Raw genomic sequence first — 27295 nt, 5'->3', positions numbered from 1 at the left:
TTTTTATTTACACAGTTCAATGAAAACGGAATTCTAGTCATCAAGTCTATTATTCACTGGATGTTCTTGTAAACCACATGTCTATAATGAGTATGTGTTTCAGTGCTCATCATATTAAAAATCTGTTACTGAGATTCCAGACACAAAACTCCTAGCAATGAGGAGATTCTCCTAAAATTACATGAAATTACATCTTCTCTCATGTGAATACTCTCCAGAAGTGGACTGAACTCAACAAAGATATGTAGAACCAAAATCAATTTATACATATATTTAAAAAAAAAAAAAAATAACAGTAGTTATTTTATATAAATAAAAAATACGGTGGTGAGGCACTGGCACAGGTTGTCCAGAGAAGCTGTGGAAGCCCCATTCCTGGAGGTGTTCAAGGACAGGTTGGATGGGGCCCCAGGCAACCTGACCTGGGGGGTGGTGTCCCTGGCAGGGGGTTGGAGCTAGATGGGCTTTAAGGTCCCTTCCAACCCAAGCCATTCTAGGATTCTATGATTTTATTCCAGTAAAAGTACAGTGATCATCTACTTTTGCTATCCCTTTCCTAAAACAACAGGATGATGGAAGGTAATAAAGGGAACAACTGGTTGCAGGCATCCGGGGACATTTTGGGACTCTAAATAGCAAGGGTTTGATGTGGGCATTGAGATTTGGCTTCAGTTTCTTCAGCTCAGCTTTAGGAGAACTGTAAGACCACTTGAGGACAAACCCCTGTAAGCTACAGGGTAAGGTAAACACCTTACAGAGGTCTCCTCCCCACCAGTTTCATCCAGCATATTTTACCATGGAAGAGAGAGACAGAGTTGTGCCTGTTACCCCAGCAATATCTGCCAGATACATTGATACTCATTGGAATTGTGTAATCACATCACACGTACAAAGAAACATTTGGATAGAATAAATGTGTCCCACATGTCAGGAGCCCCACTTAATACAACCAATAACATGTCTGGGAATAAAAGAGCAAACTGCAGTAGTTGGCTTCAGGGACTGCAAAGGCCTGAGTAGTACTTACTGGCAGTGGCTTCCAGTCCTTGTCATGGGACTAAATCTGTCAACACACACAAAGTTGTGCACATTAGATGATACCTCAGCATGATCTCCTCAGAGAGGAAGCCAATTACAAACTTCCCCAGTGCAGGAGGGCAGCAAGCAGCCAATATAAATGGTTCCAATCCTGACTGTTCTGATGAAAATGCAGATGTTTTGTTCTTGATGTGACATAAATAAGGTCAGAGCAAAAGACTTTATCATTGGTGAGCTACTGGCTCCATGTAACACACCCGTGATCCATCCGGGAACAATTAAGTTCATGCAATACACCTCAGTTCTGTATTTCTATCCAAACCTCCATTTTAGCTAAGAGACTTTTAAAAACAAATTATAACTGGCCAATTCCTTGCTGATAATACACCTGCAGATGCTGAAGAGTAATTTTATTCCAGCAGAGTTATTACTGCAGAATGCAAATGTTTCCTTATGGTGTGCCTGCTCTCATCACTAAGATTGCTGTCAATCCTGATCACTCTTAGCCACAGCAAATTTACATTACCAGTCCCATCCTAGGTCACCACATCTTCCTTAAGAGGACCTTCAAAAATGCAGTGGATGTATAAAAGACTAGAAAGCAATGTGCAGTAGGGCAGTTCTCACTGGAAGCATTAGCTCTGTCTGTAACCGTGGAGCTTAAAATAAAAACAGAACTCATGAAACGCTGTTCCTGGTGAGCATGGCAATGTCAGAAACCCTGCCTGTTCTGTTTACCAGATCCAGGTTTAGAAAAGAGAAACAATAAAATAAAATAAAATAAAATAAAATAAAATAAAAATAAATAAATAAAAAAAAAAAAAACAAAAACACAAAGAAACAAAGAATCCCTCACAAAGTCTTTTCATGTCAGCAGTGACTTGAAGAGTGCACCTCCCAGGACGCCCGTTCCAAAGGGGGTAACAGACCTCCTTCCTTCTCCGCCCCACTCCCTGAGAATAGTTTGTCAGATTCATTGCGCCTTTTTGCATATATCGCAACTTCGCTAACGATGATCAGATCAGATCACTTCAGGTGTGCTCGCGGGCAGCCCGGGGAATTCCTAGAGAGACTACAAACGTTTGTACGCCTCGTGGCTGCTCCTTCGGCCAGCCGCAGGCAGGAGCATCCTCCTGCCTCTAAACCAGCAGCCTCGCGCCCTGCGCAGCGCCGGAGACGCCCGTCCAGTCCCATCCCGTCCCGTCCTGTCCCGGACACCCCCGAGCCCCCTTGCCCGCAGCGGGGAGGGGTTTCCGGCCGCGGGCGTGCCGGTGGCCTGGGGGCTGGAAGTGGGAGGGAGCCGGGTCGGAGGGGGGCACGTCCCGGGAGAGGGGTGGGGAGAGCCGGCGGCGAACAGGGCTGCGCCGCAACGCCCCTCGCTATAAAGCCGGGGGCCGGGTAGCCGAGCGAAAGGAGCGGTGCGGCCGGGGAGGGAGAGCACGGCGAGCCCAGTCACGGGGCTGTCCCGTCCCGCGGCGGCCAGCCGCCGCCGAGCCAGGTAAGGCAGCCCCTGCGGGCTGGCCGGGAGCGCGCTGTTGGGCCCTGGGGGAGAAAGGCGCCTGGAGGTCGGGGCGCTGCGTCCTGCTGCTCCCCCGCTCTGCTCCTTCGTAGGTGGCAGGGCAGGCTGCTGGCAATTAAATCGGGGCGGCTTGCGCTTCGAGACCCACTCGCTAAGCCAACACTACGCGTTTGTCTTGGTTTTGGAGACGGATAAAGGTCCCCCACATTCACGACCGTGCCCTTTGCATGAGCTCTCCTGGCCTGCACCAGCCTGAAGGCAGAGCAAAGGCACCCTTGGCAGAAGGTGCGGTGCTGGGAACAGTCACCTCCTTTCCCCAGTGAGGCGACTCCGCAAGCCCGCAGCAGCCAGCCCCTTCGCTCTGGGCAAGATCAGAGGAGCACTTGAAGTTTTCATTACTGTGCTAAATCCATGAGATAAATTAATCAAAAATCACTGAAAGCAATGCTGATTAATTTTTAGACTTGTGCAAACATTTGTTTTCTTAATTAATAAATAAAATGTAGCAGCCAGGCGATACAACTTCCACCAGTTAGCAACTGGTACCTGTTTCATCAAAAATGGGGTAGCATGCTGTCTCCATAACCAGACTTGTCCCTTAGCCAGCTCCCCAACTCAGCTTCAACTCATAAAACTAAATTCAATATGTTCTTTGACCTTTATAGGTGAAATTCTGTAACACTTACTGTCCTCCTATTCTCCATCTGTTAAAAAATACTAAGTTATTAACAGCTAATTACAGATACAGAAGCAAATCAACAACTAGATCACAGTATGTATGAGCATTAATTTGCAGGATTCAATCTTGCCAACGTGTATATTTCTACAAACCCACTGGAATTAATGAGTTGTATGGCAATAAATGACAGCAGGACTCTGTCCAAAGCATGCTACAGCTTGCTGTAAATTTCCATCGCTTCCATAAGCAGCACTATGTATCTCAAGTGTGCGGTGTGACATAGCATGAGGCAATCTAGTAAATGGACCCAGTAAAATCACAAGCATCAAGAAGGGATGAAAGGCTTTTTGTTTATTTGGAGGCAGGGAGGGGGGAAGCAGGGTCTGTCATCTTTTTTTTTTTTTACTTACGTGAACCTGCACCACTAATATGATTAGATTTTTGCCTGAACAAGGAGAATTGAGCATGGCCTGAAGTAGGTTAATTACCATGGTGATTTAGAAGGGCTCTCCTAGCTCTGGTTTAGTGCCTGACAAATGTTTCATGCTCCTGACTTTGGCAGCTCATTTTGCTTGTTGCCATCATAATCTCTTAAATTACAGTATCTTTCAAAACCATGAAGTGCCTACAAAAATAAGCTCTCATTCATATATTAAGAACTTAAAGAACTTTAGCAATGTGCCTTTCCAGCAGGAATGTGGTGTTTCTGTACACTTCTCTCTACAGCTTGAACTACATAGCAGAGAAAAATCAGTGATTTCTATGGTGTGCTTCCTAGCTTATTACTAAACTGAAAAAGCAAAGTGGTCCTGTGCAATTAAGAGATGGAAGTCATCTTTACCATGAAATAGTTGGTTTCATTCTCCCCTTACTTTTGCCAAGGTAATAGATGGAAAGAGTTAATTCTTACACTGGAGTAGGTAAAAGTGGGCCCATTTCCAATGATATGAGATGTCCTGCCTTCTTGCTTGGAAAAAAAAATACCTTGCTTGGGTTGGACAGCACGTGCAAACTGCAACTAGAAGCTACTGCCTTAAAATACAGCAAATACCAGCCTGAAATGCTAGTATATACAGCACTGCAGAAGTGAGGAGAGCGCTGCCTTTCAGTTTAAAATGTCACAACTCCACAACCTGTTTAGGACAAGAAGGTGTGAGATTTGTAGTTGCTCCCTGGTGAATATTACCATTTTTAATTATGTTCAATATCTAAAAAGATCTGGAAGTGCATCTCATTTCTTTTGCTACTACTTGGAGTACTACTTAAAAGAGGCAAATGCACACCAAAGATGATTTATTTACACTTTCCAGAATATGCTCAAAACAGAGACTGTGTTTGCAGACATGGAGATAGGAATTGGAGAGGGTCAAATGAAAATTTTCATTTCAGATAGTGGGTAGCCAGTGCATTTTCCTACACTTCTAGGCTTTCTCCGATGCAGTAATTTTGTTCTGTTTTCTATAAGGGAATGCATTTAGGGAGTTCTCTTTTCTTTCACTTCTATGGTTTCTTACTACAGCCACACTGATTAATGTGGTAGCTTAAAGTTTTGCATAAATCACAAACTCACAGTCCCAGTTAAACTCGTATTTATGCAAAAAGTATAGTCTTGATTGAAAATGTTTCAAATAGTTACAGATTGCTCTCATTTGCTCACTCCCTCTCCTTTCCCTTGGATGTCCAGAAGCTACTAATGTCACCAGAAGTATTCATAATCTCCCTTGGGTCTATTACTGTCCAAATTTTAAGCATCTAATCACAATGAGAACCACCCGATTGTTTGAGTCACTGGCATGCATCTCTGCATCCGACGCTTCAAGTGTCCTTTTCTCCCTTAGTAGCTTCATGAAAGGTCAAATTTTGCCACATGTGGGGTAGAGAACATGGATATTTGTCTATTATTTTAACCTACTATTATGTTAGACTCACTCTACTTGGTTAATCTTGTGTGTTTTTTTGTGAAGTCAATAGTTATTTTCTTACAGGAGTCACCTCTATAAAAGGAGAAATAGACTAAATTTAAATCTGAATGTATTACACCTAAAGCTGAGCTGGGGACATAGGTTATTAAGATTCATTGAGATATGAATAGATGTTTGGATGGTATATTAGATATGCCAAAGCAAGTGACCAAATGGATAAGCAAAATAAAACTGTCACCTACCTGTGACAGGAATACCAGCAATCAATCAACATGCATCCTCTGGCAACCAAAATGCTAACCTAAAGAGAGGTCCAAACAAAACACCCACAGTTTCCTTAGCTATAATGAAGGGAGCTTGGACAGGTCAGTGAAACAGCACAGACTGTGTGAAAGAGACTGCTGGGTGGGGAATTATTTGCTGGGGAATTGGATCAGACTGATTCCAACAAATGACAGAGCAGAAAGGCAAAAAGGAAGTCAAGTAAGTACCAGCATTCCAGCATTAATTCTTCTGGACTCCAAGACTGGCTAAAGGGTAATTGCACTTCAGACCCCTTGCAAATTCTTGCATCCATTCATTTTAAACCATTTATCTGCAGAAAGTATAATCTGAGAATTCTTTCAGTCTTCAAACCTGGGAAGGCTTCCAGCTTCAGGAACAGGGACAGGGCAGCATAAGCCTGCCTACTACAGGCACATGGCAGTCTACTTGCGTTGCAGACTCTTACTGCGTGTTTATCAAAATAACCTTTAGGTAAACTCGTTTCAGCTTTTAAGCCTTACCTAGCTTACTGCTGATGTCTGTGCCTCATGCTCTCAGTTGTGCAACAATTCTATCAGAAATGTACTGGTCATTTGCACTTATGTTGTGTTCTGCCCTGTGTTCCTCTGAAATGTTAATTAGTAATTTTGCAGTATTGGGTAGTAACTCTGACTTTTGACAGTTCTTCCTTAGGGAAATTGTAGCATTTTTAAGAAGTCAGCCTCTGTTACTATCAGGTTTGAGAAGCTAGGTGAAAGAAAATTGCCAAGCAATTGTAGAGACATTTTTAGTATTTTGTAGAATTCTGAAGACAAAATGGAAAATGTGTTGCTTATGAGAAGAGGGAAGAGTGGAAGGAAGTCTTTCCCTATTTTACTCATGTAGGGTTAGCTTCCACCACCCTAGCAGGAATAAAGTGTTGCTCTTGGTGAGAACTGAACCCATGCTACTTATCAAGACACAATGTAGGAAGGTTCCATTCTGAAATTGTTACTGTCTTTCAGGTGAGTCAGAGCAGTTCTGGAATGAAAATTTTATGCAAAGTTGAAATTTTTGCACATACTCACAAAGTGAGTTCAAATGCATTTGAGAGTTTTAAGTAGACACAACAGGATTTTCTCTTAGAGCTTAAGAGTGTATAGACTTCATGTAGGGGGTCCAAATACTGCATCCTGAAGATCAGAAAGGTTTCAGCGAAGCTGTTTTGCCATATACAACTGCTATTGCAGAGTAAGTTCCTAATCGTGGTATCATTTTGCACCTCCTCCTTCTGGTCTTAAAAATTCTACAGTGAAAGCAAGCCAGTAAGCTTTTGGTAACCGCAATATTTCTTTCAGTTCACTCTCCGTCAACAATAGATCACTTTCAACAATACAGAGTCATTGTACTCAGAGCACTCATACTATGTTCTATACCATGTTCTAAAACTTATTGTTTGCCAAATTAAAAAATTGACAGATGTACTCTAGAAGCTTGTGTAATTTTTGAACATTTTGGGGAATTTAACAAAACCAACAAATAGGAGAAGTTATGATGCTTGCCTTTTTTTTTTTTTTAACCTTAACTGTAACAGGCAAGTGAAGAGAGGCTATCTTTACTGTAAATCCTAACAGCTGTGATTGTTTGAGACTGCACATAAAATAGAATGGCTGGTCTAATCATTTACTGACTTATCCTCAGATAAATGATAGATTAGACTAAAATTACTTTGAGCTTTCAACTGAATTGCAACTAAGAGTAGAAAAACATGCTCAGAATGGCATGCTGTTACTATTCTCTGTTGCACTGCCTTCTGAAAGAACTACAGATTTGGGGCTGTCAAGCATCTTTTACAATTTTCATTCCATTTGGTTTTTGCTTGATAGCAAAACTGTCCAGGTATCTGCTATATAACAACTCTGGCTAGAATGCTTGGTTACTATTTGGGGTGTTTATCTGCTTTTATTGTAGTTGAGTAGCATTTCTCTTATAGGCACAGAAAATAGGTAATAACTGAAGACTATCTCACAGCAGGAAAGAACAATCAGATTGGCAATGCATCACTGAATGGCATGACTGAAGACAAGACAAAAAGCGGGTAACAAAGGTAACATTGGCAATATTTAAAGCAACTGGTATTGAATTTGGGGAAGGTCAATACTTAGACAGTATTTCACTGTTTGAGGTGAAGGCTTTAATTAGAGTTAAGGCCAGAACAAAGAATGATTTAACCAAATGCCTAATTTCACCTATTTAATCTGTTCCTTTATTTCTAGGTCAAAAAAAGAATAATCTGATACTGATCAGTTGTTTCCTATTGGTACCTAATAATCAGTAGATGAAATACAAGAAATTCTCAGTTTTCAAGTTTCAAGTCCTCTCAGTTCTCTGAAAATTGAGAGGGATATGCTGAATGTGAGTACTGTGCCTCAGCATTTCAAGCTCAGAGGACTCGTGCAAATAGTAAAACATTCCAGAAAACCACTGAACAGCTGTACCCTTATGCTGGGGGGCTTACGCAAGGGAGAAAAATGCACTAGTTGACTTCCCTAAAAATGTTCTATTGGCAGTCATCCTCCATTTAACCCTGTATTGTCACAGCCTTTGCTTGAAGCAGCCAGCGCATGATGTACAAGATGCAAACTGAACTTGTTTATTTAGAAACCATGCATGTCCCTCCCAAACTGAGTTTATAGGAGTATGTATGTCTTCCTTTCATCTTTTTGTCTTTTTTAAAAAAAAAAAAAAAAAAGCCTTTTTGTCTTTTCTGTTTCCCATTACCTCAGACTCAGATGATTTTCCTTCTTCCCCTGCCTCCTTTTCTCCCCTTATGGGCCCAAGAGCTAGTCTGATACCATTCAGTTTCTGGTAGTTGTGCAGGATTTTGTTCCTCAGGTTCTTTACTTCAGGTGTAACAATCAGAAAGGGAAAACATGAGGCAGGAAGACGCTTGTTTTCAAAGTAAAACTCTAGCTTTGCTGCTGGACATGTCCCTGTTTTACTATTGACTTGGTTATTAGCCAACATCAGCTTTGCTAATATTAGCAGATTACCATAGGACAGTTGCAGTTCTTGCTCAAATCAGACTTTCATTTAGGTAAAGGATATTTCTTTACCCATGTGCTTTCAAAAAAGCTCTTGAAGAGACAAGGGCCCTAAAATACTTTTGACTTAAATATTGGTATTATCATGCTGCTCCATTTCACCAAGTGCTCTGAAGTATACAGTGAAAAAGTCATGTCAGTACAGGGCAGCCACATACCCAAGCATGCTCTCACTTCAAACAGTAATATTCCTAGCACTGAAGTAAAGCTCACATGGCATGTTTTGGAGGGCACAGTGCTACACCTCCCAAGGATCTTTGCAGTCACCTGTGCTTGAGAATCAAGAGTGCACTTGACTCAGGATGCACTGATTCACAACACCTTAGGTTAGCTTTGTGTGGTTTTGTGGGTTTATTTGTTGTAGCATTGTTTTCGTTTTTTCTTTTTGGAGAGAGTGGGGAGCAGGGTGATGGAACTGACATGCTCAAGAGATCATATAATACAAGGGCATTTCACCATTTTGGGTTTTACCATCCTTCTTGGTTTTGCTAGCTATATTACTGGCCCTTGGTACCCACAGGAGAAGTCTCAGAGCCAGGATGTTAAAGAGTTCACTGATGAATTTTATTTTCAAAATAGACCAATAAATTTTACTTTGATAAAAAACAGGAAACAAGCTATACACATTTGGCAGAACATCTATCTTGCTATCATTCTATTAAGTGTGCTGCTTTCCAGACAAAGCACTAGGGATTGCAATATCTGCTTTTTGCATGGGCGGTAATATCTCTCACACTGACTTGTATTAAGGTGTCTGTATTTGAGCTTTCATTCTCTGATTAACCCCTTAGTACCTCAGTAGTCCAATTGACATGTGTCAAAATCACAGGTTCATTGCTTGTCTTTATATTTGGCTACTCATTGAATTTTCACCTAGTCCTTATAATGATGTGCCCTTAACAGGAGTTTTGTTTAAGTGAAATCACAATTGGTTCTCTATGTTTTCCATGTTATGCTTACTAACAGTTACAATGCTACTAATTTATCTAGAGCTTAGCAGCATTACCCTTTTGAAAAGATTATTTTTTTTTGTCTGAGTGAACTCTTGTACTTTACCAGTTATCCAGTTACTGTTTTCTTTCAGTTACCAGTTGCTGTTTTCTTTCCTTTCTGCCTTTGGTTTCCCTTTTCTGACCCTAATGAGGTATTCATTAGGAAGCCTCCATGCTGATCCTTTGCTTTTAATCTTTTAAACTTCTCCCTCCAGGCTGTTACTTACATTCTCATTTTTTAAAAAAGGCTTTTCTGAGGCATAGTGCCATAATGCAGTATTTTCCCACCATAAGAATATCTAAATTAATTATATAACAGAACAATAATCAAGGGTCTCAACTGGACCCAGTGAAACAAATCCTGTTACATAGTGCTGAATTATGACACATGGAAAACAAAGCTGCTTTTGAACAAGGGCGTCGAAATCTAACATCTATTTCCTTACACAGAAATTTACAATACACTTGCTTTCACTTTATAAGTTCTCCAGTAGGACAAACACTATTTTTCACAGTGAAGTTGAAAAAAAAAAATATTCAACATGGAATTTGTTTTTCCCCAGAGCCATAATGTCTTGATTAGCAGGAAGCTGTGTGAAAGTCACCAGCCATGGTGTCAGAAATGTAGTGCTAGATCTTCCATGTTAAATGGTTTAATTAACATGACATATTTTAGTGACATTGATAATGTCCATGTCCACGTATGAATGCTGCATCTGCATGAGTGTTTATTTTTTAGCAAATGTTTTCATTACTCAAGCAAAAGTTTCTATCAGTCACTTTAACCACTGATGATAGGTGGGAAACAGGGATGTGATTTGTCACAGCTTTTTAGTGAGAGTATATTAGATAAAAACATGCAAGTTTTTTTTCCCCCCTTCTTCCACTTTTTGACAGATTAGCTGTTGTTGCAGATGAAAATATCTGTACTGCATACATAATGTATTTCTCAAACTTGAAAACTCTTCAGTGGCTTGTTATTCATTAACTTACACTTGCCTTCTGTGTTTGCAGGGGGAAAAAGTAAAAATACGAAGCACAACCTGCAGAAGGGGCTGTGTGTTAAACTTGTAGAGCTCTTAGGTGCCTCATGGCCCATTTTGGTGACTTAGTTCATGGCAGGAAAAAGTCCTCCTGAATGTACAGGTGAAGCCTCACACACATTAGATATTTCCATGCATGTTAGAACGTTATCAATGTGCCACACAAGTTGGAGCAAATTTATGCACCTTTCTTACTGTTTTAAAAGTACATACAGAAAGGCTGTTCTTTATACCAGTTCCTGGTACCAAAAAGAGTATCTTGCAGAGTTTACTGCTCATATTTAATATCTCACTTTTAACTAAAGAAAACTGTTCAGGAGCTTGAGTTACATATATAGTGTTAACTTTTACCTCTTCATCTTCTAGTTTAGCAGAACATGACAGTGGGAGAGGGACTACCAGGGAAGCCTCTACTTGCACTAACCTATAATTCCACAAAGAAGCCCCATCACCCATCGTTGTCTACAAAGTTATTAGCTGTGTCCCCTGCCCTTCCTCCTGCAAACATCTATAGAAAACAACAGAAACCTAATTAGAATATCCCTTTCAGTAGTTTTGTACTAGTAACACCACTGATTTTGAGCTGCTTCCTTCACAGTAAATAAAACTAGAGATCTGAAACCTTGCACCTTGATTAAAAAAGAAAATAAAAGAAAGAAAAAACAACTTTTCTCCTAGAAAGACCACTTACTTTACAAGGAAACAACTGCAGCTCTGCCTTTCTATTCTGTTCTCTAATGTGATCTCTGCCAATGACAGAGAAGATGCCCACAGCAAGATGCAATCACTGTCAGTATGTCACTCGTGCATTAGACATTTTAGAATATTATTTTTAATTTAGATGCATGAATTCTAATTTTCTGCTAAATTATCAACCACCACTAGTTTGAACTCAGCAAATTTTACTTATTTTTGCCCATGTGCTGGTAAGTATACACTTAATTACCTCAGTCAGTAGTACCCAGACTTTCACAGAGTAGACCATAATACCCCTCTTATAGCCATTCCTAATCTGGCTATACTGCTTTTTTTTTTTTTTTCAGCTTCCATTTAGTAATACTTGTCTTCTATCATGTGATGACCCATGCCATTGTTATTTTATCATTCTTTGCAGAATTTAAGAGATGTTTTATCATTTACCACCTTTTTTTTTTTTCTCCCTTGAACCAAAATCAGAAGAGTCCAGGGTTTCACCACATACTACATGTATATTTCATTTCACACAAGTTACCTAGCAGTACAACTGGGCTTAATAAACTAAAAGATATAACCATTAAAAGACATAACCATTTACCTTGTCATTGACTCATGTCAATTAATAAAAGCTGAAGATGTAGAAAGTCTTCAGTGTGGGGGGCAGGGGAGTCTGGAAGAGACCTGCATAGCTGTTACTTTCTCACAGCCCATGTTTGGGAGTAATATTGTATTCCTGAGAAAAAAAAATATTAATTGTTGCAGAAATTGCTCTGGCTAACAGCCATGTTAAATGATGCGCATTTCTAATATTTTAGACTTTAAAGTGTTAAGGTTTATATGCAGCAAAAACTGTTAGGAAGAACCCATGCATACATGTACCCTCTTCATGTCCTGGAGTCAGTTTGGGAATAATAGTTTGTGAGCAAGAAATCTCCATGAGACACTAATATTTTTGGTTTCAATTCAACGAGCCTTAGTCTGTGTGAGTAGCTGTTACTCTCAAGGCTCCAAAGCATCACCATAACTGTGATCATCAAAAAGATAAATCCCAGAATGCAAATAACCTCTAAAGTGGCAAAGATTTCATTTGACTCACAAAAAGAAAGATTTATGTAGCACTCCTGAGGTTCCTAACTTCTCACCCCTTTCTGCTGTATAAAATCAATTTCTATATTCTGTGAATTTTCCTTGGGTGTTTTAACAAATGAACAGCTACCTCTTTTCTTACCAATATTGGTATATCTGGTCCATTCAACCCTTTGTGTTTGAACACCTTAGGAAAGCCCCCCACCTTCTTTCCTTTCAACATACAAAACATTTCCATCTGCATTTTCTGTATTGTCAGTGTCCCTAAAAAACACGCTTTTTTGAAAAGTCCTTCTTCACACAACACCAAAAGAGCAATATTTTACATACGAGATTTTCAGCATTTGCCCAACTTCATGAGTAGTGACATCAGTAAGAGTTTCCCAAAGTTTGACTGAGTTTCAGGAATTTTGTAGAAAATCACATAGTTACTATGCATATGATTTAAGCTAACCCACCAGTTAGCAAAAGTAAGCAGCAGGCTTACAGAACTCTAATGCATCATCTGTTAATTGTTTTAGATAACAGAAATGCGTTATTTCTGTCACAGGATCTTTATCTACATAGGATTGTGTAGACTCCGCATTTTCCTGTTTTCAAGAAGTTGCAAAGATAAAACATTTGCAGTATGCCATCAAAAGACTAGCCCCACTACTAGTATTGCAAAGATAAAACATTTGCAGTATGCCATCAAAAGACTAGCCCCACTACTAGTACAACACAAGTTGCCTCAGTGAAACCAGAGGAAGAGCAAGTGACTGAAGTACAAACATGTCAAGTGGTTAAAAAAAAAAAAAAAAAAAAAAAGAAATCACAGAATAAGATCATGCAAATGAGAAGAGAAATCCAGAAAACTTGCCTTTACTTGAGCATTTGAGGCGACCTCAGCTTGATAATTGTATTCATGCCTTTTCAGTGGTATTGCATTTCAAATTGAACACAAATAGCTAAAGACCTTCAGTACCACAAAGGCAGCCGTGCAAGTACCATTTCTTCCTGTCAGATTCAGTTCTGGTCTTGGCAATGCACGGAACAGTTGGGACCTGCAAGTTGAAACCATTGTCTTTATACATGTGAATATTTTTTAAAAGAGCTGATCAACATTGTCTCATCCTTGAACAGCAGTAGAAAGAAGGGCTCTTATCTTACATTCAGAGCAGTTTGTGGAAGTGGTCTTTATTTCCCCCAGAAAGACCACCCTCCAGGTGATAGCTATGTTCTAAAGGACTGGTGAAACCATTTGCAGATACTAAGATCTTGACAGTGAAACTAAGAAGTCTTTCAGTGTTGGATGCACAGACATTCACTCTAGCAAGAAATAAGAACAACCAGAGGCTGATGATACACCCAAGAGCATGGAAAATGTCTTGTAGCACCTTATTAAGCCCTTTGTGCTCTGAACCACCACAGTATTTCTGCTGCAAGGTGGAAAGGAAGAGTGGTAGTTAATGCTGTACCTGATGAAGGTACCCACAATCTTGAGTGAAGAGTACCCCATAGCTTTTAAGACAGAAACAGGTGTATTAAATACCCAGTAAGTCCAATCATGATTTTATGTGTGATTTGAAAACAGGTGAGGTATCTCCCGTGTGATACCTGGTCTCTGTTCTGTTAGAAGAGGGCATAATAAGGGTTTTCAGCAGTGCCTTTTACTTCAGTAAGTTTTCCCACCACCCTGTTTCTACTTAGCCTTTTTAACATCAGGCTGAAATACAGATCTGGATGTAGGCCAGAATTAATATAAGCTCCCTTACTCCTCAGATTGGAGGAGTTCACCATAGCAGTTTATAGTTCATTCTCTGTGGAAATGATGTGCTAACAGAAATTTCAGGTGTGTGTTTAGGTGTCCAGAAGCTACATTTGCGTAGGACATGTACTGCTATGCAATTAAAAAATACTTTAAAACTTATTCTGTGGAACTAAGCTATCAGAATAGTAACTTAAAATTCGTCAAATGATTTCACTTGCTCTTGGCAAACCTGAATTTGATTTCCATCTTTTATTAAAAATAATCACATGGGGCACACTATATTTTATATAGGCAATTCCAGCTGCAATAAAGGAAATGTGTTAATCCACTCATTTACTATCATTTGGAGAAAGTAACCGTTCAGTACGTAACCTTTCACAGTTCAAACTAATATCACTTTTATTCGTTCTGGGACTTGATGGCTTCATTCTTCTTAACTATGGACTCTTTTGGGTACTTCAAAAATACCCTAAAGATACTGCATAATGAGGCATCAGATTTGAAATTATGAATGTACAGTTAGCTGTATGTTTATAATAAAACAGTACCTTATGTTATGTTGCCCTTCAAAAAAATATTTTCATGTTGATATTGAAAACTGTAGAAGTTCTAGTATTTCCTTTTTGGGCACTATGCAGTAAATGGTTAAAAAAGGGAGGAACTGATAGGACCCTGATAAACAGCCTTTAGGTTAGCCTAATACTCACAGATCATTTTTCTCTCTTAGGAGGGCACTACTCTTCCTTTCTGATAAAGCTAATGGCTAGAACAGAGGTGCAAAACTCCATGCTGATTGATAATGATAGGTAATACCCTCATTTCAAAGAGCCAATATATCCAATTGTCTTTGGTGTTTATTAGACAAAGAGGCAATTCTTTACCCTGTGGTATAAACCAGAAGAATGACTACCTTCTGTTTTAACAGTGAATTTCTTATATTTAAAAAGAAATTCAGCTACAGGTTTAGTAACCTACATGAGAAAAGATCTTCATTTATATCAAGACAGAACAAGTGTCTGTCCCATGGGACATGGGGATATCATTTAGAGATTCACCTTTCAGGCATTTTTTCTGAAGCTTAACCTTTTGATGTTTAGTTTAAGTACTGAACTAGAACTCTTAAGGTAGACGTTTATTTCACTTTATCAGTTTATTTATTTAAAAAAAAAATAAACTAAAACTAAAAAGTTTAAAACTAAAGTTAAAAACTAAAGTTTTAAGTTACTGCTGTATGGATAATTTTATATTTACATCTCCTAAGGATATATAATACCTAATGACATACTAAACACCAGAGAGTTTTAAACACACTCTTACAGTCTTGTTCAAAGAATGAAATAGAGTTTGCTATATTGATGATGAATATATTGAAGATGAATAAAGAAGAAAGAGACCAGAAAATTACATGAAAAATTTTAAGATACCCAGAGGTACACAGTCACACCAGAAACAGTGATTTATTACGCCACCACCTGATCAATATTCTTCAAGAGATTAGATGAATACACTGCATGTTGAGCATTGTTAGTCTTTCAGTGTTGTCGAATCCAGTTCTGCATTTATTAAACCCAAGGATGGTTTTCCTCCACTTAACAGTGAACTAAATTATGTGTGTTTACAGGAAAAAGCTCCCAGAAAATGTTTACTGCTAAGCACGTACCTAGAAGATGTGGAAAATGAAACCTATAAACTAAAATACTTCCTGACAGTTTACTTTTGGCTAGCCATAATGAGTGATCTGTGGCTCAGTCAACAAACTTTTGTACAAAATAACCTAACCATTGCCACGCCAGCACTTACTAAACCACTAAACTCTAATGAGGTTGAGAAACTAGTGAGGTTAAGCAATCCTTCCTTGACAGTAACATCTGTGAATAAATTTTCATAGAAATATATATATCAACTTCCCAACTTCTGGGAAAAAAAAAAAAAAAAAAAGATGGAGGGAATAGGTAGCATTAACTTTGGCCAAAGAGCTAAGTAGCATAAATAAGTATTTCCAATGTTCCTGAACTCTGCAAGTACTACAAAAGTACAGGCAAAAACTTGTCCAATCTTTCACTGCTCCATCAGCAGATGGAATTCTAACTGTGATATTATTAAACTGTATGTTGTTGGAAAGAGCATGCAGAAAGTTTCTCATGTATTACATCGTAGTATTATTAAGCATTCAGTAATAGTACTAAGCTTTAATAGAGATGTTGCTTTTCTGAAGCCAACATTTTTCTGTTTAAAAGAGTTTTCTAGCACTTGGATTGCTCTTCATTCAAGGCGTGATCCATTTGCCTGCTTCTTTCAGCAAGTTTCCCCTTACACCCATGGGCTTTGCATCTAGACTTTCAATTTTAACAAGCTGAACTGGGTCAGAGTATCCAAAAACTAGTGCAGATCTCTTCCACTCCTAGCAGGATAGGACAGCTTTCTCAACTCTCTCCAAAATCTTGGGGATTAACAGAAGACCTTCAGTACCCCCTGAGAACAGAGGCTGCAATAACAAGACTGGCCTTGGTGCTGAGCCAGTCTCCTGCAGATGACTAGGATAACTGAAAGCCACTCCAAGTTGTTCTCTTTCTAAGCAGAAGTGGTCTGGAGGTGCTCTCGGTAACTCAATTACCAGCATGGTGGGAATGGAACCCCAATTAATTGAGGTCTTAAAGAATTTCATGGGTTCTACATGCTGAAGAACAGCTTACTTTCTACAGCTAAGTATTGTCTTCAAATAGTGTAACTGCAGGAAAATGTCTACAAAGAAAAAAAGTAATCAGAAGTTTTTTATTCATAACTCCACAGTGACATAAACTGGTGTTTTAGAGGTGGCATTTCACCTATAACACTGTTTGCCACATGCATTTCTAACACTCAGTGCTAAAATGTGCAACTGAAAGATTATTTTCATTAATTATGCATTTTAAATCTGGCTCTGTGTATCACTTTAATTCTCTCTAGATGCTTCTGCTTTTAGAAACTTCAAGATATAACCCTCATAGGCTTGTACAGTGTTTTTTCCAAACATCCCTTAAGTTCCCTGACACTGTATAACCCATTGCACATGAATATAGAACAAGACACTGAGTATTTCTACTTATCTGGCACAAGATAATACAGTTAATATAAACTTTTCAGTTCTTCTTTGCTCATCTACTAGTTTCAATAAAATAAATATGTCATCACAACACTAATAACCTTTCTTCTCTATCTGGATCAAAATATATTTGCCAGCATTAGAGGACTGGTTAGCTAAATAAATCATTTGAAGCAGAACCATCATCACATCCTGAGTGTCCAAAGGTGTAAAAACATGCCCAGCTGTATAGCAAAAAACAGAAAGTCTGCGTGTATGTATGGCTGGGGAGAAAGATATGTTTTCAAATTGTGACATTGCTTACAATTTCTTAAATATATACTACAGAAGGTCTAAAAATCACCAAACTGTAGACTCACATTGCCATTTCATCTAAAATTAAAAGTAGTTCTGAAGCAGCATTTTCATCAATAAAAACATCTTCCACTAAATAGGAAAATACATATTGGAGTCAAGTTAACTTAGAATTACTTTAAATAATAACCTGTGTGATACTTGAGGAAAAAAAAAAAAAAAAAAAAAAAAAGTTGCATGTTTAATAACAGGTAGAGTTTAAAAAATTATCTATGAGTATGTGACACTTTTTTAAAATCTACACTGTTTAGGTAAACTATATATCCACTCTCCCTGTAAACATATTTTTTCTTATTTTGGCTTAAACCCTTTAGAGTTTAAGCTGCATATATCTGAAAAACTCAAGCATCAGGACCTTGCTCCATAACTTACTAGTGCATAAATCAGAGTCAAGGTCTGAAAAAACAGAAGCATACCAGCATAAAGGAAATTAGACATAAGCAAGTAGATAGTAAAATAAATTTAAAATGGCTCACACTGGTACATTATACTTTACATAAATGCAGATGTTTATGATGGGTATTTTGTCTTACATTGCATTTTAAAGAAATAATCTTGAAGGAAAGTGATACTGCGGAAAGTGATGACATTTCATTATGAAATAATAATCCTATTTTTAAATAGGAAATACAGACCTCTAGTGGTGGAAATATATATTAATCATAGAATCATAGAATATCCTGAGTTGGAAGGGACCCTTAAGGATCATCAAGTCCAACTCTTGACACCGCACAGGTCTACCCAAAAGTTCAGACCATGTGACTAAGTGCACAGTCCAATCTCTTCTTAAATTCAGACAGGCTCGGTGCAGTGACCACTTCCCTGGGGAGCCTGTTCCAGTGTGCAACCACCCTCTCTGTGAAGAACCTCCTCCTGATGTCAAGCCTAAATTTCCCCTGCCTCAGCTTAACCCCGTTCCTGCGGGTCCTGTCACTGGTGTTAATGGAGAAAAGGTCTCCTGCCTCTCGACACCCCCTTACGAGGAAGTTGTAGACTGTGATGAGGTCTCCCCTCAGCCTCCTCTTCTCCAGGCTGAACAGGCCCAGTGACCTCAGCCGTTCTTCGTACGTCTTCCCCTCCAGGCCTTTCACCATCTTCATAGCCCTCCTCTGGACACTCTCCAACAGTTTCATGTCCTTTTTATACTGTGGTGCCCAGAACTGCACACAGTACTCGAGGTGAGGCCGCACCAGCGCAGAGTAGAGCGGGACAATCACCTCCCTTGACCTACTAGTGATGCCGTGCTTGATGCACCCCAGGACACGGTTGGCCCTCCTGGCTGCCAGGGCACACTGCTGGCTCATATTCAACTTGCTGTCTACCACGACCCCCAGATCCCTCTCTTCTAGGCTGCTCTCCAGCGTCTCATCGCCCAGTCTGTACGTGCAGCCAGGGTTTCCCCGTCCCAGGTGCAGGACCCGGCACTTGCTCTTATTGAACTTCATGCGGTTGGTGATCGCCCAGCTCTCCAACCTATCCAGATCCCTCTGCAAGGCCTTTCCACCCTCATTCGAGTCCACAACTCCTCCAAGTTTGGTGTCATCAGCAAACTTGCTCAAAATACCTTCTATTCCTACATCCAGATCGTTTATAAAAATATTGAAAAGTACCGGCCCTAAAATGGAGCCTTGAGGGACCCCACTGGTGACCGCCCGCCAGCCTGACACAGCCCCATTTACCATAACCCTTTGGGCCCTGCCCGTTAGCCAATTGCTCACCCATCGTATGATGTTTTTATTTAGCTGTATGGTGGACATTTTGTCCAGTAGGATCCTATGGGAAACCGTGTCAAAAGCCTTGCTGAAGTCCAAAAAAATCACATCAGCTGGTTTCCCTTGGTTTCCCTATTATACTCATGCAACTTCAAATGCAACTTCAATTTAAATATCACCATGCTGAACTGTGTCATTTCCCCAACCACTCAAAAGAAAAACAACTTTCAAAATAAGCCCAATTGCACTGTTCAGTCATTCTTCAAGCATTGATGTTTCCAGAGGAAAAAGTTGCAGAGTTGAAAGCTACTTGGGAAGTGAAGGGAAAATAATGAGAGTAGCCTATGAAAATGGAAGAGATGTTATTCTTTTCAGCATAAGTTATGAAAGCCATAACATAGAAGGACAGACTTTTGAAGTATTCTCAAAGAAACAAATACAGAGAATTCTTACAGAGAAGGTCAGAGTACATAAATAGTTTGTGTTTATGAGACAGCAATAACTAGTCCTCTGCTAGCACAAAATAAGTAATACCCAATTTAGAGTTTTGATGCAGTAGGACTATATCCTAGAAAGATCACAGGCAGTTTATTTGCCATTTCTATAGAGCTAGCATGAATGAAGGTGACCAGCTCCAACTCCTGCAAGGGGAAGATACAAAGAATCCACATATAGGTTACAGAATTAAAAAATATAAATATTTTTAGTAAGTTTTTAAACTGCACCTTAAGACAAGAAAACGCTAGTACACCTCACTTCTACATGATTCTTATATGTAATAGTTAAAATAATTAATTGCTGAAAACGTTTAACTGCTGCACGTTAGCATAGGGTAAGCCAAGCATAAGTTAATTAAAATTTATTTCAGATCAGGGCCCCACTCCTGTGAAACACATGAATATGGATAAGGCTCCACTTAACTTATGGAATAAGTGAGAGTAATAATTGAGTATAATACAGTTATTTGGAAATATATTAGCATAGGTCATAAAAATACACATTTATAAAGCTAATACTGTATATTCAGAGCATTCCTCTGAAGCAAAAAGTTAAACACAGTACTGTGACTCAGAAGATTACCAAAACCAAACACCACAAAATTGACAGCAATTTCAGACTGATTGTTCCTTTATGCAAGACTGAATAGGACAGCTATTCAAAGAAAACGCACAGCCAATTACAAGGTCCTGTAAATTCTACTTGTTCTCATATCAAACCACCTTTTGATCCAAAATTGCAAAAGCAACAGCCAACTTGACAGTTACTAATAAGAATCTTTTGAAGCTTGCTTTCTGTTCTTGTTGCTCGTGAACCAATGCACTGGCAGTGTTCCAGTTCTATACTGCCAATGCAGTTCCATTTCAGTAATGTTTTGATTTATTGTCATTTACCATGAAGTCAGATGACCTCTGTGGAAGATAGAGGCAGTGATGACAGGAGGCCTATGCACACAGCAAGGCCACACTAGCTTGAATTACCAGCCTTTGCCTTTGTTTGCATTGCTCTCACCCTCCTCATTTCACATATCAACTGTGGACTAAAAATACTTTTTCATATTTACAATTTCAGTGAAAGTGAGGCTGGAACATTCACTTTGAGAAACCTGAGAATGTAGTGCTGTTCTAGCACACCATCAAAACCACAGGATAAGGGCATCTCCAAATTAAAGAAATTAAAAACATTTCTGTCTTGAGCTGCTACATGTCACCTTGGGAACAGACTGGCAACAGGCATATGCTGCAGTGAACAGATTTCACTTATGAGACTGGTTTGGAGCCACTAGACTAGGGAGTGCAGCAAGCTCAGCTTTGCCATTCCACTGGGAATCTGCATATGAGTGACAACAGCCATGGGGCTCCCAAAGAGTATTTCTTCCTTCAGTTCTGGAGCATGGTTTTATAATTGCATGAGCACAGGTTTTCTACCAGAATATTTGCTCAGACAGGAACTGCAGTCAGTACGTTTATATTCATTTATCTTCTAAATCCATATTTGTTAAACAGTAATTCTGTCTCTGAACAGACTCCTTCTCCATTTGATGCAGGGCATTTGTGGAATATAATCTTACTGCCAGGTGAGTAGTACTGCTCAAGAACCCCAGGAAAGCAGGGGAGAGTCTGAAGTAGGTATAGGACTGGTATTAAGGCAGTGGTGATAAAGGGGGTTGTTCTGTTGGGTATAAAAAATGTAGTGAGATGAGACATTTGGGAGGTATCATTAGTTTCTCAACAATTAGAAAAATAAAATGCAAGAAATTAGGAAGGGGAGGGGAGCTAAACTCCCAAGATAAAGGAAAAAAGCTTATGGCACAAGAAGGAAGTGAACATAGTTAATATATTGAATGTATGATTCCAAACATTTCACAGCCTCTCTTCTACCTGTGTAATAATCTTATATAAAATTAGAATGCATCATCCTCAAACAGAAGTATCTTCTCATTTGTAAGAAAAGCAAATAATCCACCTACCATCAGAAGGAAAAAACCACATTACCTAATGTCAGGGTGGCTAAACTGTGGCAGGGTTGGTCAATCAGAGTTTACTTAGTCTGTCAAAGCAAGTATGAAAAACAAATTTTTGTTTAAAAATTGACTTGGGACATCTGCGTACCTATTTATATCTGATCAAGTTCTCACAGAAAGCCATGGTCAGTGTGATCTTATCTTTCACCAGGCAGAGTGCTTTTTAACTTGCACAGACCCAGCATTCCTTGTTTCAGTAGACAGTTTCATTAAGATGCATGCTCACCCAAAAGCAGCAATGAACAGAAAGATAAATAATAGTTGGTAGAGCAGTCTGAATCAGTTCACGATCAGTGACTTCTTATAATCATTGTAATTAAAAGTAAATAAAAGGTCACAGGACAGTAGCATACAACAGGGATTTGCTGCTCACCAGATAATATGGTTTGAGATGGATGTTGACATACAATTCACAATCACATCAATTCAAACCTCTTGGAAAAATCTCCTTGTGTATCAGCCTTCAAATGATCCAATTATCATTATATTAACTCAGGTCATTTCAGATGCTTTAAATGGTATTACCAATGTGCACAATTTCAGTTGCAACATTTTCAAACACATCAGTACTTCTCATACAGAAATACCTGCTTTGTATAAAATGTGTATAACCACTAATCTAGTCATGGAGAAATTTCTTGCTCAGCCTTAACTGCGCCCTGGTCTACTTTACCGCATGTCTGGCTTGCAATGCTCATGTTCTTGGTAGAGACTTCGCTTTGGTTTCTTACTGCTTACTTTGGCCATTATCTCAATGGGAATATAAGTGAGCAAAGGCTTCTATAGTGAATAAACCACACAGCACCTTTGCAGCAAGGCAAATATTGCATTGTGGAATCTACCAGTTATTGTCAAACCTTCCTGGGCACTTCCACAACCAAGGGTTGAGATATGAGTATTTCTTGATCTTGCAAACTTTTTATGTTGTCTCTCCCTGTCCTGCAGGCAGCATGACATTCCACAGAGGCAAACACCAACTACTCTAGATTTGGCGCAGTTTGAAAGCAGGAAGTTGAGCTCAGGACGCATTACACTGCCACACATGATCAGAATGGCACACATTTGTTTTCGTGAGATGCATTTGCTTGACTTTTTAATGTCTTAAACATGGTTAAAATCGCTGATGTCATATTGAGCCATCTTCACCAACCAAGGAAACAAGACAAATTCACATAATGAATTGGAGATGTTGGGAGGTGTTGCACTGCGTATCTTGACAAAAGGTTTGTCACTGCTTGCAGTTAACTAGATATTCCAATTCTGATAGAATTAGCAAGAACCTACATCTTGAAATTGCACTGTTAGCTTAATTGAAATGAATCAGCTAACTAATGCAGACCTAATAATAGAACATAAAATAAGACAGAAACAATAATAATATAATAATATAAAAAATATAAAAATGTATTTCTAAATAATATTGAGTATATATATTTATATATTATATAACATCATATAATATTAATTTTATATTAATATTAAATATATTGATATATAATATGTGAGTTGTATATACAATTATAAATTATAGAAATATAATGAATATAATGGTTATGATAATAAACAATAATATAAAATCTTAAAAGATAATAAAGTGAGAGCCACAGGGATACTTTGCTCAAAAGGTACAGACTGCAACCCCTGTTTTGAGTTTGGTCCCTGACTTTTCTACAGGCTTCCTATGTGGACTTTGCTGAGGTGAATCTATGCTTCACTTTCCTATTAAAACTTTAAAAAGTTTTTTGGGGGAGGTTGGTTGGTTGAAAAAAAAACTAATTTTTTGTATTCAAAAAAAAACTAATCTGTATTCATTTATTTTGTTAATGCAACATGTTAATGCTTAAGTGTAGTTTCTGAGATATCCGAATAACTTTGCTCATGAGATATAGGACCTATCTATGGAAAAAAATAACCTAGATAACTGTACATTCGTTTGGTACTTTGAGTCTCTGTTACAACATATGTTCATTAACTAGTTGTATTTTGAACTGTAAATTTATTAAGTAATTGAAAGAAGTTTGTTGGCTTTCATTTACATTAAAAAATAATCTAACAATGTACACCGAACTCCTAACATTGTTACCTCTGTTTTATTCCACAAAGTCTACATTAAAATAGAAATCAGTTTTGAAAACATTTAAACTTGGCCCCCCATATGACACCTGATATACAAAAAAAAAAATTTCCCCTTGTTTTTTGTGATCTGAGAATCAGTATGCTGTTTGCCTTGGACTGGTTTGGGATTTATTTATTTAACTACTGAACTGTTACATACTGCACTTGTGAACAATGGCTCACTTCCAACTCCCTACAGAGTCACTGATAAAGCTCCTGCTATAGGCATTGTATCAAGACCGTCATGAATAATCTGGTCTTTCATGCCGTATCAGAAGAAAAGCAAAGTGAAGGAAACTTGGTTAATTTTGGGTCTACTGGTTCCATCTGCCTGCATTCCAAAGAAAAATGATCCAACAGAATTGTGTGGCATGAATTTCTGAATCCAGACAACGCAAGTTCCAGACAAACACATGCTTCGTAATTAAGCCAGCTGATATCTGTGGTATTAGGGTAGAACCCCACAGGGAATGAACTGCAAGTTCACAACTTTCAGATTTAGAACTTTCTATTCTGTTCTATTCAGATCTAGAAAGAGAAACATATCCTCATGTTTTTAGAAAGGAATTGTGATTGCACAGAAAATGGGAGCAGGATATGGCCCAGGAATTATAAAAATCAAGAAAAAGTATGAAATACTGGTAGCATTAGCCATAAGATGCATCCATGGAAAAAAAAAAAGAAAAAACATAAGTAGATCATACTGTGTATATTTGTGAACAAAAATAAAGAGGGCAAAAAAAAACATTTTCATTGCTTTCCATTAAAAGTGTTTCAGGAGGTGTACTGATTAGCAATTGGGCCTATAATCCAGTTTTCAACTGAAAGCCATAGGTAGCAGTCTGTTAACGAAAAGTTGATTTCTTACTCTTCCATGACTTATTAATCAGAAATTGAATTTATTACACTGAATTATATCTCTAGTTAAACAGAAAATCTTGATATTTAATTGAAATTTTAAAAAATAACTAAATACCTTATGAATTACTTTTTCCTCCCTCTTTACCTTTGCCCTGTAGGTGTGAACTTCACATTGTTTCCCTGAAACAAGTGTACAAGAGATCAAGATGGTCCCAAACTATCCTACCGAAGAAACCCTTAAAAGAATCTACGTCGACTGTCCCGTTTCAGGAAGGCACAGTTACATCTACATTATGGTTCCAACTGTTTACAGTATCATCTTCATCATAGGCATATTTGGGAACAGCCTAGTTGTTATTGTCATTTACTGCTACATGAAACTGAAAACAGTGGCCAGCATCTTTCTGCTAAACTTGGCACTTGCTGACTTGTGTTTTTTAATAACTCTGCCACTCTGGGCAGCCTACACGGCCATGGAGTACCAGTGGCCATTTGGCAATTGTTTATGCAAGCTAGCATCTGCAGGAATAAGTTTCAACTTGTACGCCAGTGTGTTCCTACTCACATGCCTTAGTATTGACCGCTACCTGGCCATAGTACATCCAGTGAAGTCACGAATCCGGCGTACCATGTTTGTTGCCAGAATAACTTGCATCGCCATCTGGCTTCTTGCTGGTGTGGCCAGTTTGCCCGTCATCATTCACCGTAATATATTCTTTGCTGAGAACTTGAACATGACAGTCTGTGGTTTTCGGTATGACAACAATAATACAACACTTCGGGTTGGGCTAGGCTTATCCAAAAATTTGCTGGGATTTTTAATTCCTTTTCTAATCATATTAACAAGTTACACCTTAATTTGGAAGACCCTAAAGAAGGCATATCAGATTCAAAGAAATAAGACCAGAAATGATGATATCTTTAAGATGATTGTGGCAATAGTATTTTTCTTTTTCTTTTCCTGGATTCCTCATCAAGTATTCACTTTTCTTGATGTATTAATTCAATTACATGTAATAACAGACTGCAAAATCACTGATATTGTGGATACAGCTATGCCCTTCACTATTTGCATTGCTTACTTTAACAACTGTTTGAATCCTTTTTTTTATGTTTTCTTTGGAAAAAATTTTAAAAAATACTTTCTTCAGCTAATAAAATACATTCCACCAAATGTCAGCACACATCCCAGTCTAACAACGAAGATGAGCTCCCTTTCCTACAGACCACCAGAAAATATCCACTTGCCCACTAAAAAGACTGCTGGGTCTCTCGAAACCAAGTGATGCGGTTTATAATATACCTTTTTGAACAACCTTGTGAACGAAGCAGCAAGAATGACAAAATTCATCTGCAGTCACAATCACAGCTTACTACTCATTACTGAAACATTAAATCACCTCAGAGAAATCACACTGAAAAGATTTAGCAGTGGCCTTCTATTTTAGAGTATGTGGAGGACTACCTGATTTTCATTTTGTTTATCTTTGTTGAAAGCAATGTATATGACAGACAGGCACACCAGAGTTTGTCAGCATCCTGCCATTTGCGCAGAACTACAAAACAAAGGTAGTTGTTTTTTTTCTTTTACTCCTAAAAAGATCTCTGAACTTAAAGGAAAAGCTTTTGTAAGTTACATGAATTATGAAGGACATGTTTTACAAATGAGCTATTCCAAGTTTTGTTCCAGGAGCTGAGAGCTAAATGGCTTGGCTTTCTTTCTTTTCTTTTTCTTTTTTTTTTTTTTTTTTAAACACGAGTTATATATCAGAGTTATATTATAACTTGTTTTTCAAATATATGCTGTATCTACAGCCCCAACTTTAAACACAAATGGAAATTTCAGGACCTTGAAACTGGTCTCATTCTAATTTGTGCTACTATTTCTCATTTTAAAATAACAAAAGTTCATAATATATGCAATAAAAAGCAGGTTTATTTACTAAGTATAGAAGAAATATATTTTTAGATTTATACTCCTACTTATAGATTTCAAACGTTGTTTCATAAGCGTTTTTATCCCAGTATGTATTTTTATAGTAGTAACATATATACACACACAGACACATGAATGGGGTTTACTCACCTTTCTCAATAATATGCCATGCTGACTCTGAAGAAAATTATTTATGGAGTGGGTTGACTGCATAATTTTAGTCATTAAGTCAAAAACTATTTGAAACGTGAGTTCTGAGACAAAGGAGATCAGAAACTTTCAAACTATTTTTGTAAAATATCCAGAGTACTCTAAGAGAAAAGTACCAGCTAATGAAATCCACTCTGTTTTTCAAATTCCTGGACTTTTAAACTCAGACTGACAAGCAGAAGTGTGACAATTATTATATTATAGTTTAACAAATAATGCTTTTAATCATATCACTAAACAATGGAGACCAAACTTCATTATTGACTTTTACTTAATTACTCTCCATTTATATAAAACAGATCTTGGAATGAGGAGCATACTACATAAATCAGAACAAAAGTCTGGCTCAAACTCTCCATACAAATGAAGGGGAAAAGGCGTTAAGCATTGTAAGAAGTTCCAGCTAATGATATCCTTATATAACCTTTTCAT

The 27295-nt window shown here is 38.3% G+C and overlaps 1 protein-coding gene across 5 annotated transcripts; it reads left to right on the top strand.

Moving 5' to 3' along the window:
• Positions 1–2469: 2469 nt before the first annotated feature.
• Positions 2470–26296, top strand: AGTR1 (angiotensin II receptor type 1). Of its 5 annotated transcripts, none has more exons than XM_032193328.1 (3): positions 2470–2536; positions 7436–7508; positions 24876–26296. In XM_032193328.1, the coding sequence occupies exon 3, from the start codon at positions 24924–24926 to the stop codon at positions 26001–26003; it is 1080 nt and encodes a 359-aa protein (XP_032049219.1). In that variant the 5' UTR covers positions 2470–2536; positions 7436–7508; positions 24876–24923; the 3' UTR covers positions 26004–26296. The 5 variants fall into 5 exon arrangements, with proteins under 5 accessions (XP_032049219.1, XP_032049217.1, XP_032049218.1 ...); XM_032193326.1 differs by having other exon boundaries at positions 7433–7508; XM_032193327.1 differs by having other exon boundaries at positions 7395–7508.
• The last annotated feature ends 999 nt before the right edge of the window (positions 26297–27295 follow it).

Source organism: Aythya fuligula, chromosome 9, assembly GCF_009819795.1.
Source record: "Aythya fuligula isolate bAytFul2 chromosome 9, bAytFul2.pri, whole genome shotgun sequence".
Taxonomy (NCBI): Eukaryota; Metazoa; Chordata; class Aves; order Anseriformes; family Anatidae; genus Aythya; species Aythya fuligula.
Note: the sequence above shows the minus strand (reverse complement) of the source record. Positions and strands in the feature narration are given on the sequence as shown.